At 32.7% G+C, this 18,432-nt stretch overlaps 2 protein-coding genes and 1 pseudogene across 2 annotated transcripts; 2 read left to right on the top strand and 1 right to left on the bottom strand.

Moving 5' to 3' along the window:
• Positions 1-7,422: 7,422 nt before the first annotated feature.
• LOC114746146 (protein CHLORORESPIRATORY REDUCTION 6, chloroplastic) lies at positions 7,423-9,705 on the bottom strand. The gene is made up of 4 exons (XM_028934336.1): positions 9,459-9,705; positions 8,623-8,754; positions 8,333-8,541; positions 7,423-7,810 (listed from the first exon to the last, which is right to left on the bottom strand). The coding sequence occupies exons 1-4, from the start codon at positions 9,664-9,666 to the stop codon at positions 7,604-7,606; spliced, it is 756 nt and encodes a 251-aa protein (XP_028790169.1). The 5' UTR covers positions 9,667-9,705; the 3' UTR covers positions 7,423-7,603.
• Positions 9,706-11,123: 1,418 nt separating this feature from the next.
• LOC114746141 (probable flavin-containing monooxygenase 1) lies at positions 11,124-13,039 on the top strand (annotated as a pseudogene).
• A 3,309-nt stretch (positions 13,040-16,348) lies between these two features.
• Positions 16,349-18,396, top strand: LOC114746147 (probable flavin-containing monooxygenase 1). The gene is made up of 5 exons (XM_028934337.1): positions 16,349-16,789; positions 16,873-17,110; positions 17,190-17,365; positions 17,450-17,808; positions 17,907-18,396. Exons 1-5 carry the CDS (start codon positions 16,349-16,351, stop codon positions 18,256-18,258), a joined length of 1,566 nt encoding a protein of 521 aa, XP_028790170.1. The 3' UTR covers positions 18,259-18,396.
• The last annotated feature ends 36 nt before the right edge of the window (positions 18,397-18,432 follow it).

Here is an 18,432-nt window from a genome sequence, read left to right as displayed (position 1 = left end):
TTGGGTTTTGGAGTGAAGAATTTTTTGTGAACCCTAGGCGGTAAGTTTGGCTGTGGATTGCTTTGTTCTTCACAAATACATGTGTTCGTGTGTTTGCAAGCTCCCATAATGCCAGCTTCATGTTCTGTCCCATTCACTTTTGGGAAACAAAAATACAAAAGCATGTCTTTTTTTTTCCCAATTTTCCCTCCCTCGTTTCACACAAATGTCTCTTGTGAGAGCCCGGTTGATGATAAGTCCAGTTTTGGATCATTCCTCAATCCTCAATCCTCATGCACAACCCTGAGAATAAAATCTAAATTCTGTTGCATTCTTAAGAACAATAAACAATTGTGATCCGTAGAAGTAACTTCATCAAGTAATATAATAAATTACAAATCAATTGTTTTTTAGGAATCATCAGGTAGTCGGCAACATTAGATCAATTTAATTTTTTTTTTTGGGAAAAAAAGGCACTAATCGTTCTAATACTTACGCGCATAATAAATCTTGTTGGGAGGTGCCTACTATTACCAATTTACTCTCATCACCTCAAAAAAGATTTATTATTGCTATCAATGAAATAAACTTTTTTTGGTATAAAAAGAAAAATATTATTCATGTAAAAGTGGCAGTATCTCTTTGGACATGGAAGGGTATTAAATAGGAAAATACTTAGGTCTTCTATCTTATTTATTTGTCTGATTTGAAGAACTGAATTATTGATTCAACGAACATTATTTATGAAGAGAGAGGAAGAGGGGATGAGAAAGTAGTATTGTGTTTTGCCTTCCACGGCATTATTGAAAGAGAAAATTATCCATAGGTTTCATGTAAGAAAGTTGAATATAGCATTAGAGAGGGATCAAAAAAATCATTTTTTTTACCAGTTTAATGGTAAATAACACTATTTCACTTAAAAGTATGAAAGTATTTTATTTATAAACATAAATTATTAAATTTTAGATGTATTGTGAGCATGCAAGTTTATCTTATATATACATAAGTTTAACTTGCAAATATATCATTTTTTGAGATACTCCTCCGGTCCTTAATATATGATCCATTTAACTAATTTGATTAGATTAAAGAAGTTAGGTAAGTTAGTTAATTATAAGAAAAGTGACACATTTTTTCTAAAATACCACAATCATCTTTTTTAATACTCCATCTCCTTCTTCTACTTGATTATGGTTGAGGGAGTATCCATAGGGATAATTTAGAGAAAATTAATAAATATGAGAAATGGGTCCTATATTTAGGACCAAAACCAACTTAAAAATTGGGTCCTATATTAAGGACCGGAGGAGTATATATGTATTTAATTTCTGGATTTATGGATAATTTTCTTTCATTGAAAGGGAAATGAGTAGAAGAGGAGAGGCGTTAATGTGAAGGCGATGGGTAACGTTTTGATTGGGGAAGGCGTCGTTTATGGGAGGAGCATCGCCGTTTCATCCTACGTGTCATTTTGTCCGTTAGTTGCTTCTGAGAGAAAAAGCCAATCCACGTGGATGTCAACGTCACAGAGAACCAAATCTAAAACCATATTTAATGATATGATATGCTCAGAATTCCGGGTATCATAAAAAATACGAAGAAAATCAAATAATGTACATTAGAGTATGACGATTGTAACATCAGATGCCAATGCCAAGGAAAATTGGCCAAAGGGTATTACATTAATATAAACGGTAACATATCTATAAAAATATGAGACGCTAGCTCCCATCTTTTTTAATACAAGATCCTGTTCACTAATTTAAAGGGATTAAAAAAAATTAGTTAAGTTAGTTATTTGTAATAAATAGGTGTTGTCTTTATTAAAATGCTCATACTAACCATGTTTACTCCCTCTATCCCTTATTACAAGATCCACTTAACTATATTATGATTTTAAAAAACTTTTAAAATTAATTAAAAGTAATAAATATGTTGAAAATGTACTCTCTCTCTTTTTTCTCCCGAATATGCCCTTATTTATAAGTGGGTAGGTGTGAATGAGAAAAAAAATGGGAGAGAATGTATTGGAAAAAGATAATAAGAGAGAGTATATTAACTAAGGGTAAAGTGGGTAAAAATACATTTATTGTTTATACAAACCCAAAAGAGATCTTATAAAAAGGGACAAACTAATTAAAAAAATTGGATCTTATAATAAGAAATGGATGAAATATTAGCTAAAACTATCATTTAATAAACCTTTAATTGCAACTACTATAAGGAATTTTTTTAAAAAAAGGATAAATATGATAAAGAAAATTGATTGAGGTTTATATTTAGAATTAAATTGAATGTCAATCTAATTCTTATATTAAGAACGAAGTTAAGAGATAATATGATGAAAGATTCTCTTTTTTTTCATAACCGTGAAGGTGAAATTTTTGTCTAATACTCATACTATCAGCCCGCATTTTCCTTATAATCTTGCAGTTATATTTATATTATTAACTTCTAAAACTAAGTCATGCAAATTATAATATATAAATAAATGACATCATAGTAGGATGATGTTACGAAAGTTCTCATGTAAATATGAAGCCGCCACTTTCAACTTCAAGTTATTAGTGTACGTGTCTCTCATTTTTCTAACTAGCTCCTATATCAAAGTTTGGAAGGAGTATTTAACTTTAGATTAAATGATAATACTAAATTCGGATTAATTTAAAAAATGATACTAATTGTTTTAAAATTTGGTATGTGCATGAATTAATATTGAATAGTATATGTAAGAAGACAGAGGCACACGTAGGCACCGCCACTTCCACAAGGGATGCTTGTGCCCCGGGCAACAGGGAAACACTGGGAGGCGACTTTGTCAGAACCTGTCATGTGGTATTCTTCATTCTTCAGACTCCTTTCTTTTTGTTTAAAACGCAAACGCATGCATATGCTAATAATTTTCGTTTGCAATTATTTAAATAACCAAAAGAATTTTGGAAGCAAGTATATATTTCAAGTATATATTTATATATTTGAAAAAATCATTAGAAAATGTTATACTATCTCCAATCCTAACTATAAGACCTGAGCAAACAAAGTCTTATAATTAGGACCGGGTAGTATTGAATTACATTTCAACGCATATGCTCTTTGCATAAGTTGTAGCTAATAAAAAATTAGAAAAATGACCAAAAAAAAACCATCAAAGTAGAAAAATTACAAATAAAAACTTGTGACAATATTAATATGGGTTTTGACAACAAGAATACGAATTTTGATAGCAATTTTTATAAACTGGTTCCTGCACGCAATTTTTCTATTTAGGCAGTCTTTTTTTTTTTGCCATTTTCCTGGCAAGTTTCACATCTCATATTTGATCAATGAAGCTAACCGATCAAATTTCTATTTCCAAATAAAATATTGTAAATATTTTCTGCAACATATTCGAAAGTATATAGAGAAAAATTTTGATACATTTTTTAAAATTTAAATATGACAATTAATTAATATGCATAACAGTATTGGTAGTTTGGTACACTGTTGAAAAGATCGGGATCGAGAGTTAGAAACCGGTGGAAGTCCAGAGCATATGTCGCCATTATCAAAACGAATGTCGCTTTATGAATGTGTTTTTTGGGGACACTGTCGTTTTGGTACTAGCGAACACGCCACACTTAATTAATCGATACTTTCACTTAATTAATTAACCACTTTTCATACTAAATAATTTATTTATAACCTAATTAATCATCATCTTCGCACAACTCATCAACCATATACTGTTTGTACAATGGTGTACCAGCAAAAGAATACTCATGAAAAAAAAAAAGGATCATGCCTGGTCAATCAATTAAAAAAAATTGAAATTAAACACGAGATTAATAAATTATTAATCCTTTATAAACTAATAACACTGAATCAGCTCATCATCATGTTTTGATGATCAACAGTTCATTTTAATTAATTGTGCGCTTATTTTAATAATTTATGCCATCCCCCCTCAATCATTTTGAACTCTTATGACCACTAGTTAAAATTATAATAAAACGTTGTTAATTATTACTAACTTTTAATTATTATATATATATGAGAGGAAAAAAAATTAGGATTTACGATAAGGAACAGGAGTCCGACATGGGGACATATGTTTCTCAAAGTGAGAATTTGGAGTCCGTAAAATAAAACACTTAAAAGGCGTACCATTAACTTTTTCTTCAATATAGAAAATTAGGGTTCTTGTTTTGGGATTATCTGTCACTTCCCAACCAAACACTCCAGCCTGGCTTAGCTTCTCTGGACTTCCCAGTTTAGGAACACCTAATTATTAATTATTGTTTACAATTCATGATAAATAATTACTATATTAGTGATATTGTTCCCTTGCTTTTTGGTTTGGATATATTAATATTAATATTTTCCGTATAAAAACATTTATACAAGTCCCACATTTAATTACCAGAGTTATGGTAATCTTAATCTTTGAGACTAGTACTTGTAGATTATTTTTTTGACGAGACTCTCGTATATCAGATTATTAAGCCTAACTTCATTAGCTATTGATGATACATGGAAATGGTTTTGATGCTCCTTAAAAGTGATCAGCACTGAAATTTGAATCACCCTAATTTATTTTTATTTTTATTTTTTTAAAATTTGTATTAATATGTACTTATCTAAATTTACATGACCTCTTAATATAAAATGATTCTTAATTAAAAGGAAATCTTTTTCTGGAAAAAAATTCAGCCATATATGGCATATCAAGAAAAAGGGGGGGGGGGTTAAAAGGAACTTCAAAGAAGAAGAAATTGATCCCCAAATCCATATTGAAACGTACACCATATATTTTTTTTTGTCAATATATATGAAGCGGACCATGTTAATATGTCATCAATGAAACAGTTATGTGTATGTGTGTGTCTATATATAACATTATTGGTGGGGTCGAAGAGGCCTCTATTTTTGCTTCAACAAATTTGGGAAACTATCAATAAAAAGAAACAAATTTGAAAAAGAAAAACATATATAGGGTCCATTGTCCAAGCATATATTTTTTCCCAACGCCATACCCTACTCCCAAGTCCCAAGTGTTCATTTGTCAACCAACAACAGGAACCAGTCTTTATCTATGTATACCTAAAAATGATTTTCTTAAAAAATGTGTGTGTGTGTGTGTGTGTGTATCTCTTCAGCTGAATTATTAGAGTACACAACATTTAGTAAAGTAATTAATATAATTACTTATTTTTGTATAATGAATAAATAAATTATAAAATTGTTAAAATAAATAAAATACATGAGCTACATAAAGTGGTTTGTTTTTATCTTAAACACAGTACGTTTTCAGGGAACATAATAACATTATTACTCATTTGGGTAAACAGAAAAAGAACGTGATGTCATATATATGTTTCTCACACACCCACACACACACACACAAATCAATTGTGGAAGACGTGAATAAGTTGCATCCATACATAGGGATATATATATATATATATATATCCATCTTGCTTATAGCCTTTCCCCATACCTAAGAGTAGTGACCTTTTAAAACGTCACATGGACTTGTCTCTCAGTATATATATATCACATGGCAAGTTATTAATTAGAACAATGGCTCTACCCTCCCATGTCGAAGAAGCCCCACAAAATATATGATTCAGATTTTAATGTCGACCTTGGTGCTCTTTTATTAGGGTTTTCGTCTCCTTGTGGGGACGAAATTAACCAAATTATATCAAACTCATCAGTTAGCTCTACCTTGAATATATTGCCTTGAAAAATGACACACACACACACACACACGCAACTATATAATTCTAACGGTAACCCAGTGTATAAGGCTCACAAGCGGAGAGATAGGTGTACGTATTGTTACCCTCACAAGCGGAGAGATTATTTTCAAGATTTGAGTCCGTGATTTCAAACCGCATGATATCAGTCTTATCGTTGCTTCAAGGTTCGCTCTTTCCATGCAATATGTAGTAAGTTCCAAAAATTAAAAGCCTGTGCATGCATGCAGGGTTTTGTTATTGTTCATCATGTGAAAGACAAGACGTTGGGATCAATTAGGTAAGTGTCTTTTCCACAAAAGTCTTCGCTTTCTCTCTATTATAAACTGCACATGATGTTTTCAAATTTGCATGTGATGAAGCATAGTGTATATAGCTTAGCCTGGGACAAACTGTCCTTTGAATTAATGCTCTTCTTTCTTTGTCGTCTGAAAAGGCAACCTACATGGCTATAGTACATATATACGTGCTTGTTTCCCTAAAGATTTCTTCTTCTTATAGCTTTTTTTTAAAAAAAAAATAATGATCAATATTCTTATTATTGTTTAGAAAAATCTCAAAATGATGCCTTTAAAATTTTAAAATTTCAAATCAAAAATGATTATAAAAATGTGTTGTTAGTTACTTTTTAAATATTATTAATTGTTAGTAGAGTGTAATAAACAAGACTGATTTAGAATTTTGAAATTCAAAGATTTTTTTTGTTGAGTTTCCTTTATTATTTTGTTGTCTCATGTTACGTGGATTTATAAAAAAGTGAAGTTACTCGATCTATTTACTGAGTGTGAAAGGTGCGACTTCTTACAAGTTTTATAGATATAATCATGACAGAGATTGATTGACATTATAATGAATTAAATGAAGCAAAGTTTAAGGTCTACAATTGTCGATGACAAAATTAACAAAAAAAAAAGGGCTCTCAATAACTGTCCGTTACCATCATTTTCTTTCCCAAAAGAAAAGGATTTGGATTTTTCATTTTCGTAAAAGAAGATAAGCCCAACCCAAGGGCATAGGCTGGGTCAGAAAACAGTGCTCTGTTTTGGCAATCAGATTGGCTAGCTCTTGTTCGGTCCAAACTGCACCCAAGTTAAGGGTGCGTTTGGGGTGTGCGTTTTGCACCACCAATCCCGTTTTGATTATGTTTTTGTTTAATCAAAAATAAGAAAGGGGGCCCGACACCCCCAGACATGCTCTAAGATGTATAAGAGTATCGTTATCCTATGCGCAAACTAGAGTAGGCCTGTGTATTTGTATAAACCTCAGCTTAAGATGAACCGTACTATTCACAACTTATCAATAAGATAACTTTTTCAAATGCAAACACACTAATCAATGTTTGATAACATACTTATTGTTGCCCATTTCCCCACTTAGATTCGTACTACCTGCTCTCTTTAATATAAGACCTTATTTAACTTTTATTTTAGTCCTAATTATAATATCTCAATCCACTTTATCTTTTATATTTGTCCTTTTTTTTTTCTAAGATAGTCTTTTCATAATGGTAGTTTTAGCCAAAAAACTTGATTAGTAAGGATATTTTAGAAAAGATAACATCTATTTATTACAAATAACTAACTTAACTTATTTTTTTAATCTCCTCAAATCAGTCAACTAGCTTTTATAATTAGGATCGGAGGTAGTATACATTATACAAGATCAACAAGACAATTACCTTTATTTCATTGTTGGACCAATGAAAATAACTCGTTATATATGTCAATTCTTATAGATGCCTCTCCTTATCTTCTTCCTCTCTACTGATATGCAGTATGGCAGAACACAAAAAGTGTGGGTAAAGTTTTTTTTTTTTTTTTTAAAGGCGAGAGGTATTATCCATAGCTGCCGCTTTAGCTAAACCCATATGGGCTTGTCATGAATTCTTATGAAAGATCAAGTGGGTGGCTCTCAATGAGGTCATATAGTTCATTCCCAATTCCAAATCCAAGCATCCTGGCCATGTCATTTGTCTTCAATTCTGGTTTTGGAATGTTGTGATGCTTCAACCAGGAGTACACGATGAACACCTTCTTCATCACAAACAGTTCCAGTGCCTCGGGATTGAACACAACTCCCATTCTCATATTCATCTGTAGCATATATACCAGATATAAGTGTACCATTCAAATCTTCTACATTCGTAAAAGTGAGTGTATATATTACCTCCTGTTTTTAATAAAAGAGTTAGTTTGACATTCAATTAGGTTATAAACATAATATATTAATTCACTTTGGCTCTCATATTTGTCTATATTTTTCTAAAGTAATCCTAGTAGTTGCACACTTGCACATGTTAAAGTTTCATCAAATAATAGTTCTAGCTAATATATGTAATTAGAAAAGATATTTTAGGGAAGACTACATTTATTTATTACAAATGATTGATTTAACTAATTTCTTTAATCTACCAGTCAACTAGCTTTTATATTAATGACTGGATGTAGTCTAATATATTTAAAGAAAAATAAAGAGAAACGAAATGATGAGGGTCAAAAGAATCTGGACCATTCGCCACAATGTCAAATGACCAAAACATTAAATTGTTGAAGTGAATGTATGTGACAAATTCTATTATGATCTATAACAGCACAAAATTAATGTTTCTTAGTCACCTGATGAGGAACCAACATGGCAGCATAACGGGCCAATTCTCCAGCTCTCCAATCCAGCAAGACAGGCAGCCATGGATAAGTAGCATCGAGCCTCACAAACCAGAGTCTAATGTCAGGAAACTCCGACAGTTCCCGAGGATCGCCCGGATCTTCTCTAGTGTAGTTGATGGTAAAGCCAATTGTTCGTTCAAGATATTCTTTAGGACTAACTGTAAAACCAATTGCCATCATGAAGTATCAATTTGTATATAGCCTATCTGTGGTTTCTTTCAAAGTTTTCTGAATCATACCCGATAAAGGAGACTTCATGCCAGTAGCAGCTTGAAAGGGGGTCAAGTCAAGGCTACTAATAGCATTATTGTCAACAACTACTTCAAATCTTCCTTCAGTTGGGGGCATAGGAGGTTCAACCTTAGCAGTATCTGTCAACCAAAATCTGTTGAAGTATAGTTTAACAGATTCCATTAACTATATCAAGCACTACAACTTCACGATATTATAGTGTAAATAGATAACTGGGAAATTAATTTCTAGACTATCTGCATCCTCTGCAGGTGATTTACTGAAATTTCATGCTTCTCTATAGCACCCAAAGGTGTGGATCATCTCATGGCAAGCCAACAATGGTAAGAAATGAAAACCGCACACACACCCACACAAGCTCATATCAATGATCATTCCTCACCTAAGCATGTATGGCCCAATAGGATTCTTGACATTACACTTTGGATCAGTAGTGAAAACCTTCAAACTTATGGAAGTTCAAACAAATTGTACCATGTGGTGCACATTAGGATTCTCAATTCAACATTTCATACGTAGCTCCAAGACCAGAAAATTCTTTTCATGTCCTAAACGATTTCATCAAGATTCCTGCGTTATCCTGATTCTACCTATGTCTATTTCAGGTGGAAAAACTTCTGTCAAACAATAACTCGGTTTTCTCTAAAAGTAAAGAAATTCTTATTATTTTCATATCAGTGCATAGATAGTCAAATTGCAACGACAGCTCCGAGCAGTAAATAAGTATGAAGAAAATCCCATTTGAAAGGTACACAACGCAACAACAATTAGGGTAGAAATAATTGAAGAGACAAAAAAGAGAGAGCAAAAGCTCAGCGGTTACCATCTTCTTCGAACATAGAGATGTCGAAATTCCCCTGAGGGTTGAATGCAACTGAGGCAGCGAATTGAGGTCGATGATAATGGCCAAGGCGAGAGACTTGGAGGGAGTCGAAATTGGGCTTGCAGGAAACCCAGGAATTAGGTGGAGGGGAAACGCTACGTTTGAGTAAAGGAGAGAGTGGAAGGCAAGGTTTGATGGCAGTCGCCATTGTTGCAGCTTCTCAAAGTGCAGTGAAGTAGTTAATACAGTTTCTTTCTTTATCCATGAATTTCTCAGGGCCTTGTGTTTCTTAATGATTCTATCCGCTCTTTCAACTCAGGCTTGCCGCCATCGTTGCCGTCCAATTTTTTCCTCCAAAACAAAAAGTTTTAGTCCCTGTTTAAATGTACCTTAAATCTTTTTTAAGACCCAAAAGGACGGTTTTTAATTCTATTTTTTAATTTTATTAAAATCAATCTTTTTTTGGTACAAATATTAAAATCAATCCTATAAATCAGTTGTGCTAAATTTATTTTTCCAAACTCAAAGCTAAACAGACCCTGCTTGATTAAAAAGAAAAATAGGGAGAAAAAAAATTCTCCATTAAAAATTTTATGCGTAAAGATAATCTAATCAGAGTATCGGTGTTCTGTTAAATCAATCTTATAGGGTTTATTGAGTCATTCTCATCAATATAATTTTTAATAGGAGACTTTTTTTTCTTTCAATTTTCCCTAATTACGGAGGGTTGACCGAAACTAAAATTTTTATTGGATCTTCAGAAATATTAAATATTGTGAGGCAAATATTAAAAAAATCATTATATAGATGCTCACATGTTCAAATATTTATCTAACCAGATTTACGTGTAAGAAATCATAATATTTTTGAATTAAAGTTCAACTAATGTATATAATATGTATATCCTTCCGTAACCATATGAAGACTGGTAAAGAGAAAATACATATATAAGTTCGGGTGGGTGTAATTATATTTTTATACTTAAAATCTTTGGATTTACTTGTCTATAAATATCCTGAAATTTGTAATATATTGCCAAATATAATTCACTTTCTATGAATAATGTATTATTCTCCTAAAGTGAATAAAGAATATAATTTGACCCATCAGCAAAATGATCAACGGGACCATCATCAAATCATACATATAGAGAGACACGCGCTTAATCAATTACAATTAACTTTAATACATTTTCAAATTGTTCAATTTATCAAATCATCTACTCCTTCGATTCTAAATATAAATATAAGATCTATTTTATAGTGTAAATTATCCTACAAAATAGATCCTATATTTAAAACTGGACAAGTAATATTTGGTTTCGATTTTCATCAACGAAAATATTACGTTTGGTTAACGAAAATAAAATGGCCAAAAAGGTTCTGTTCATAACAAGAGTCACTTCCGTTTAAAATTCTCACTAGTTGAACTTTCAATACAAAAACAATTAAATAGTCATGATGAATTCCCAAAAATCAAGCTCAACTAAGACCCGGAAATCTCGAAGCTCTATGTTATAACTTATAAGGATAAACAAACACAACCCAAAGAAAAAAGTAACAACTTGTATTGACCGTTTTGAAGCACCAATATAATAAATCTAAAGCTTACTATTATTATTATTATGCTCAAATCAGAAAGAGAACAAAGTATTGACAGCCAAGAATGGAAAGAAGAGTGGGGATTATAGGAGCAGGAATCAGTGGTGTTCTTGCCTGTAAATACATAACAGAGAAGGGCTTTCGTCCCATCGTCTTTGAAGCTCAAGATGGCACAGGAGGACTCTGGAGGCACACCATTGTGTCTACCAAGCTTCAGAGCAGCAAAGAATCTTACAGGTTTTCTGGTTTTCCATGGGATTCTTCTGTCAAAGAAGAGTATCCAAGTAGCATCCAGGTTTTGCAGTATCTGGATTCCTATCTAAAAAGCTTGGGATCCTATCTTACATCAGATTCAACCCTAAAGTCATTGATATTGAATATGTTGGCGAGATTACTGAAGAAATTACCAAGTCTTGGGATCTGTGGGGTGGAATTGGCAAGCCCTTTGGCTCTAAGGAAAATGGCTTCTTCAAGTGCAATACACCAAGAGTCTTTCCATTGAGGTAGGTAAGGTAATTTACAAACAAATACAGAATCTGAAAAATGAGTTGTACTGTTTATCTACAATATTGGGTATTTTGTACAGGTGTGTGAAGTTGAGTTTGTGGCTCTGTGCATTGGAAAATATAGTGGTCTGCCAAACATACCTGAGTTCTCTCCAGGACAAGGCCCAGAAGTGTTCAAAGGCCAGGTTATGCACTCCATGGACTTCTCTTCAATGGCAAATGAGGATGCTGCCAAATTGATCAAATCAAAGAGAGTTACAGTAATAGGCTCTCAGAAATCTGCTTATGATATAACAGCTGAGTGTGCATCTGCAAATGGTAATACTAATACCGTTTTCTCCTTGCTTTCACAAATCACGAATAAAACTTATATCTTTCAATGCTTTCTTTGCAGGAATAGAACAACCCTGCACAATGATTCAAAGGACAGCACACTGGTTGCTCCCACATGCTAATATCTGGGGAATTAGTCTTGGCTACTTGTACTTCAATCGCTCCTCAGAGCTTTTAGTTCACAAGCCTGGTGAATCATTTTTCCTTGGCCTTGTGGCTGCTTTGTTCTCACCATTGGTAAATCCAGAACATCATATATCCCTATGCAGATATACTCACAAACAATCATTTTAATGCTTATTATTCCTCTATGCATTTTCAGAGATAGGCAGTCTCAAAGTTTGTTGAATCAAACTTAAGATGGAAGCTACCTCTGCATAAGTTTCGATCGGTACCTAATCAAAGCTTTCTCCAAGATGTTTCTTCATGTCAGATTGGAATGCTTCCTCAACATTTTTATGACAAAGTGGAAGAAGGAAGCATCATTCTAAAGAGATCACAGGGCTTTAGGTTCTGCAAAGAAGGTTTAATCATTGATGGAGAATCAAAACCATTAGAGACAGATGTGGTGATTCTTGCTACAGGGTTCAAAGGTGATCAAAAGCTCAGAAATATATTCAAATCACCAATATTCCAAAATCTCATCACCCCCTCAGCTACCTCCTCAGTTCCATTGTACAGGTTTGACAACTTATCCTTCACAGATAGATTCTTAAATAAGCACTAAGCAAAGACATAAAATCTAAACCTGACCATATTTTGAATATCTTATAACATTGCAGAAAGATACTTCATGCTAGAATCCCACAAGTAGTAATAATAGGATTTGCAGAGGGACTCTCAAATCTGTATGGTTTTGAAATGAGGTGCAAGTGGCTAGCAAGCTTTCTGATGGAAGAATTGAACTGCCCTGTGTGAGAGAAATGGAAAAGGAAATAAAAATCTGGGAAGACAATATGAAGCTATATGGTGGGAGGTATTATTGGAAGTCATGTATTGGAAATTGCAATATCTGGTACAATGACCAACTCTGCAAGGACATGGGAGGTAACCCCAGGGGAAAAAAAAAAAAAGGAGCCTTTTTGCAGAACTTTTTCAACCTTATGGACCCACTGATTATGTGAGCCTTCCCACTAAATGAGCAATTTGGAAATTCTGTTTTCCTTGTGTCAATAAGACCTCCTGCAAAGACTTCCTGCATGCTGTTAGTTTTGTATACTAATACACAATATAAGTCACTTTAACTAATTTCTCAATATCAAAAAATGATAGTTGACTCATTAAATCTGTTCCAAATTGATTTTTTTTCTAACTTTACCCATATTAAATAAGGTTATGAAGGAGAGAGAGAAAAACACGAGAAGTTATATTTAAGTATTAACTGCAGAGACAAAATTGACAAATAGGCATCAAATACTTTCCAAGTGACTTGTATTTTAAATTAAACCAATCTTCTAGAAGCAACTTATATTATGAACCAGAGGGAGTAGTTAAATTTGAGTGTAGTTTAAATTTTATAAAGGACTGTTTCGGTTAATACAAATTGATTTTGAAGATAGAAGTATATATGATATTAGACTCTATCTCAGCACAATCACTCATCTTCACACTCTATTTAATGTGGATTTAAATTATTTGACATAGCAACTGCCAATGATTCTGTTACTTATTTAATGACGCCAAATTTGACAGTTTCTGTCACTGAATCCATTTTTTCATTAGAAGTTACTGAAAATGTTCCTAAACACTAAAAATCATGAGACAGATGTTATATGAAATCTGCTGATGAAAAATGAAGATACATATAAAAATAGTGTAGATGTTCAGCTGATTTTCATATAAAAAATCTAATCCTTAATCACACACACACACACATATAAGTCCCTTCTTTTTCTTTGATAGAATTATAAAATTACAAATAACATTATATTTGATTAGAGAAAATAATCAGAAAAAAATTAGGATAGATATATTTTGTTTGTACCAACTCATGTTGACGCGAATAGTAGGGATTCTTGTCTTCAAGTAAATAGCTGATAAAATATGATATTTATTTACAAAATATTTAGATTAAAATTGTTTTCATTGATTATATTTTTTTAAATCAATTTAAAATGAATTATCAAACCTAATTTTCGAAGCAGTGCGGACGATCATGGGAAATAGGTCACAAGCACTTTTTTTTTTTTTTTAAAACCAGAGACAAGCACATAATTACACAATTTTTCTCACACTAGGTCCCAAAACAGTCTACTTTTCTATATAATACTCCTCTGTTTATTGGTAGAATTGGGAATATGATGTTGAGGCCTACAAGCCAGCTTATCAACCCCCCATAAAAAAGCGGGTTAGAGTTGGCGTTTTGATAACCCCTAAAGTGTAAACTATTTTAGCTTGCACCGCATAACTCATGAGTTGTGGCGGGTTGGTCAGCCTAACCTATCATTTTTTAAAAAAAAATTTCACGTAAATATATGTTATTATATTTAAAAATTTTTCCCTCATTTATATTTTAATTTTCATGTTACATATATGCGCAAAAAATATTTTAAAAAATAAGCATACTATATGTATAACAAAAATTTAACCACCAAATCAAATACAAGATAATATTTATTATAGAAAACGGTGTTTTAGAAAAATATAGTGAATGAACTTTAAAAAAATTAGATAGATATACTTCTAATCTATTAAGAGATAGTTTTCTGTATCAAACATGGTACTTGTATGAAAAAATTGTAAAATTTATCACTTGATGAGTTTACGTTAAATGTTAATCATGTAAAATATTTGTAATGTACTGTTTTATATTTGTATTAATTATTTTAAGTGTCATTAAACATAATTTATACTTGTGATTGTTTTTAACATTTTGGATCACCATTTATTAATTTAAAAAATTAAATAAAAAATAAGGTTTAAAAGTTAAGAATTGAAAAAAAAAAAAAAAGAAGATGGTGGGCTAGCCTACCAACCCGCTATGATGGGTTAAGGTTGGCATTTTTCCAGCCTACCAAAATGCAAGTTATTCCAGCTCACACTGCATAACCTATAGGTTGTGGTGAGCTAGCTTGCAACCCGCGGGTTAGCCCGTATTCCCAACTATAAATATATGACCTAATTATTAAGTTAGTTTTGATCATAAATATAAAATTTATTTCTCATGTTTATCAATCTTTCTTAAATTACTCTTATTAATACTTTCTTAACTATGGTCAAGTAGGAGAGGGGGAGGATATTAAGAAAGATAATTATGGTGTTTTAGAAAAAAAAATATGTCTTATTTGTTATAATTAACTAACTTATCAAACTTTTTTAATCTAATAAAATTAGTTAAATAGGTCTTACATTAAGGAATAGAGGAGTACTAGATACTAATAGATAATTCTATATTCAGTCCTCAATATAAGACATAGTTGACTAATTTGGTCAGATTAAAGAAATTAGTTAAGTTAATTGTTTGTGGTGTCTTTCCTAAAATACCTTAATTAATCATGTGTGTTTGAATTATCTATTGATAGTAACAATTTAACACATGGAACCACTATAGGAATTACTTAATGGCAAACTTGATAAATATAAGGAATAAAGTGAATTGAGGTCTTATATTTATAACTAAATTAAATGTCAAACTAGCTTTAATATTAAACATGTAACTATGGATATACTAAGTAATATGATAATGGATTATTAATTATTTGTTGATTGTTTTGAGTTATAGTATGTGTTTATGAATAAATATTAATTTTTTTAGACTTAAGTATTAAGTTCAGATTTTACTAGTAATGGCATTCTGTTATATACTAATATTTTAATTTGGTAAAACATATACTAATATTTGAATTTGAGATACATAAATTAAATGAAGAATTTTATTACTACCCTAGTTTATTTATGATTCATGATTAAATCAATGTATTTTCCGGTAAAAAAAAATGATTAAATTAGCTTATTTCACATCAGACAACCTCTTAACGGTCCTAGCGTCTGCAATTTTTTATGGAATAAACATTTTCTATTCGTTAAAAGAGTAACTCAAGTTAGCTTCAGCTTCCTATATAAAATAAATTAAGTAATCGTGATAAACTCCCAGAGATCAAGCCCAGTCAAGACATTCAAACACACACGCACACATATATTGAATAGAGTCTGATGAAGGCATGAAGCTACAAAAAAAAAAAGCGCCAGTAAGACTCACTGAACCAGTCATCACCCACCGCCTTCCAAATATGAGGTGGCGATAGATATATTTCCAGTAGACGACTGAAGCTCTTTTCTAATGAAAAAACAAACAACCCACGAAGTCAAACGTTGAAGAAACCCTGGTCCAAAAAAAAAAAAACGTTGAAGAAAACAATTCCAAAAAGAAATGTACTGACTTTTTGAATAATCGATTTAGATATAATGCTTGTTAGGGTAAAATCAGAGAATCGAGCATTGAAAGATGAGAATGGAGAGAAGAGTGGGGATTATTGGAGCAGGAACCAGTGGTCTTCTTGCCTGCAAATACTTAGTAGAGAAGGGATTTCATCCAGTCGTCTTTGAGGCTGAAGATGGCATAGGAGGACTCTGGAGGCACACAATTGAGTCTACCAAACTTCAGAACAGCAGGGAATCTTACAGGTTTTCTGATTTTCCATGGGATTCTTCTGTCAAAGAAGAGAATCCAAGTAGCCTCCAGGTTTTGCAGTATTTGGATTCCTATGCTCAAAAGTTTGGGATCTTATCTCACATCAGATTCAACTCTAAAGTCATCGATATTGACTATGTTGGCGAGGTTACTGAAGAAATTACCGAGTCTTGGGATTTGTGGGGTGGAACTGGCAAGCCCTTTGGCTCTAAGGGAAAATGGCACCTTCAAGTGCAAGATACAGAGAGTCTTTCCACCGAGGTAGGTATTTACATACAAATTACAAATACATATGTGCACTGTCCAGACTACCGTGTATCTATAATATTGGGTATTTTTTATAGGTGTATGAGGTTGAATTTGTGGTTCTGTGCATTGGAAAATATAGTGGTGTGCCAAACATACCTAAATTCCCTGCAGGACAAGGCCCGGAAGTGTTCAAAGGTCAGGTCATACACTCAATGGACTTCTCTTCAATGGCAAATGAGGATGCTGCTAAATTGATCAAATCAAAGAGAGTTACAGTAATAGGCTCCCAGAAATCTGCCTATGATGTAGTAGCTGAGTGTGCATCTGCAAATGGTAAAACTTTTCTTTCTTGCCTTCCTACAAATCACTTACATAAAAGTTCTGTCTCCCAAAATGCTTTTTATATATACAGGAATCAAGCAGCCCTGCACCATGGTTCAAAGGACAGTACACTGGTTTCTCCCAGATTTTAATATTTGGGGAATTAATCTTGCATTCTTGTACTTCAATCGCTTTTCTGAGTTTTTGTTTCACAAACCTGGTGAATCCTTCTTCCTAAGCCTTGTGGCTACTCTCTTCGCCCCATTGGTAAATCCTGCACATCTCATGTGCATATATTCTCACAAACAGAGAAATCATCTTCGTGCTGATGATTCGTCTTTGCATTTTCAGAGATGGGCAATCTCAAAGTTTGTCGAGTCAAACCTCAGATGGAGGCTGCCACTAGACAAATTTGGATTGGTACCCAATGACAGCTTTCTTCAAGGACTCTCTTCATGTCAGATTGGAATTCTTCCTCAAAATTTTTATGATAGAGTAAAAGAAGGAAGCATCATTATAAAGAGATCAGAGGGCTTTAAGTTCTGCAAAGAAGGTTTAATCATTGATGGAGATTCAAAACCCATAGAGACAGATCTGGTGATTCTTGCTACAGGGTTCAGAGGTGACCAAAAGCTCAGAAACATCTTCAAGTCTCCATTATTCCAAAATCACATAGCCCCGTCAGCTAAGTCCTCAGTTCCATTATACAGGTATGAGCCATTTCTTTCTCATAGAAAGATTCTTAGGTAAGCAAAGGTATAAAATCTAAAAACTAACAAAGTATTTTGAATTTGTTGCATGATTACAGACAAATACTTCATGCCAGAATCCCACAAGTAGCAATAATAGGATTTGCAGAGGGACTCTCAAATCTCTTTGCTTTTGAAATGAGGTGCAAGTGGCTAGCAAGCTTTCTGGATGGAAGCATTGAACTGCCCAGTGTGAGAGAAATGGAAAAGGAAGTTAAGATTTGGGAAGATAGTATGAAACTGTATGGTGGGAAGTATTATTGGAAGTCATGTATCACCAATTGCCATATTTGGTACAATGACCAACTCTGCAAGGATATGGGATGTAACCCCAGAAGAAAGAAAGGATTTTTCGCAGAACTTTTCCTACCTTATGGACCCACTGATTATATGGGCCTTTCCACTAAATGATCAATTTGTGTATCTTGTTTCCCTGATGAACAATAAAGCTTTCTGCGTGTTATTTTTACACAATAAAATTTCTTCATCTTAGTTTAGATTTGCATGATCTCAGTTTCAGTCAATCTCATCGCAAATCATGTATTCTAACTAGATGTTTCCATCACTTATAATGTATTCCAAGCA

The sequence above is a fragment of the Neltuma alba genome, unplaced genomic scaffold, assembly GCF_004799145.2.
Source record: "Neltuma alba isolate B1F8T4 unplaced genomic scaffold, ASM479914v2 tig00004918_pilon, whole genome shotgun sequence".
In the NCBI taxonomy this organism is placed as follows: Eukaryota; Viridiplantae; Streptophyta; class Magnoliopsida; order Fabales; family Fabaceae; genus Neltuma; species Neltuma alba.
Note: the sequence above shows the minus strand (reverse complement) of the source record. Positions and strands in the feature narration are given on the sequence as shown.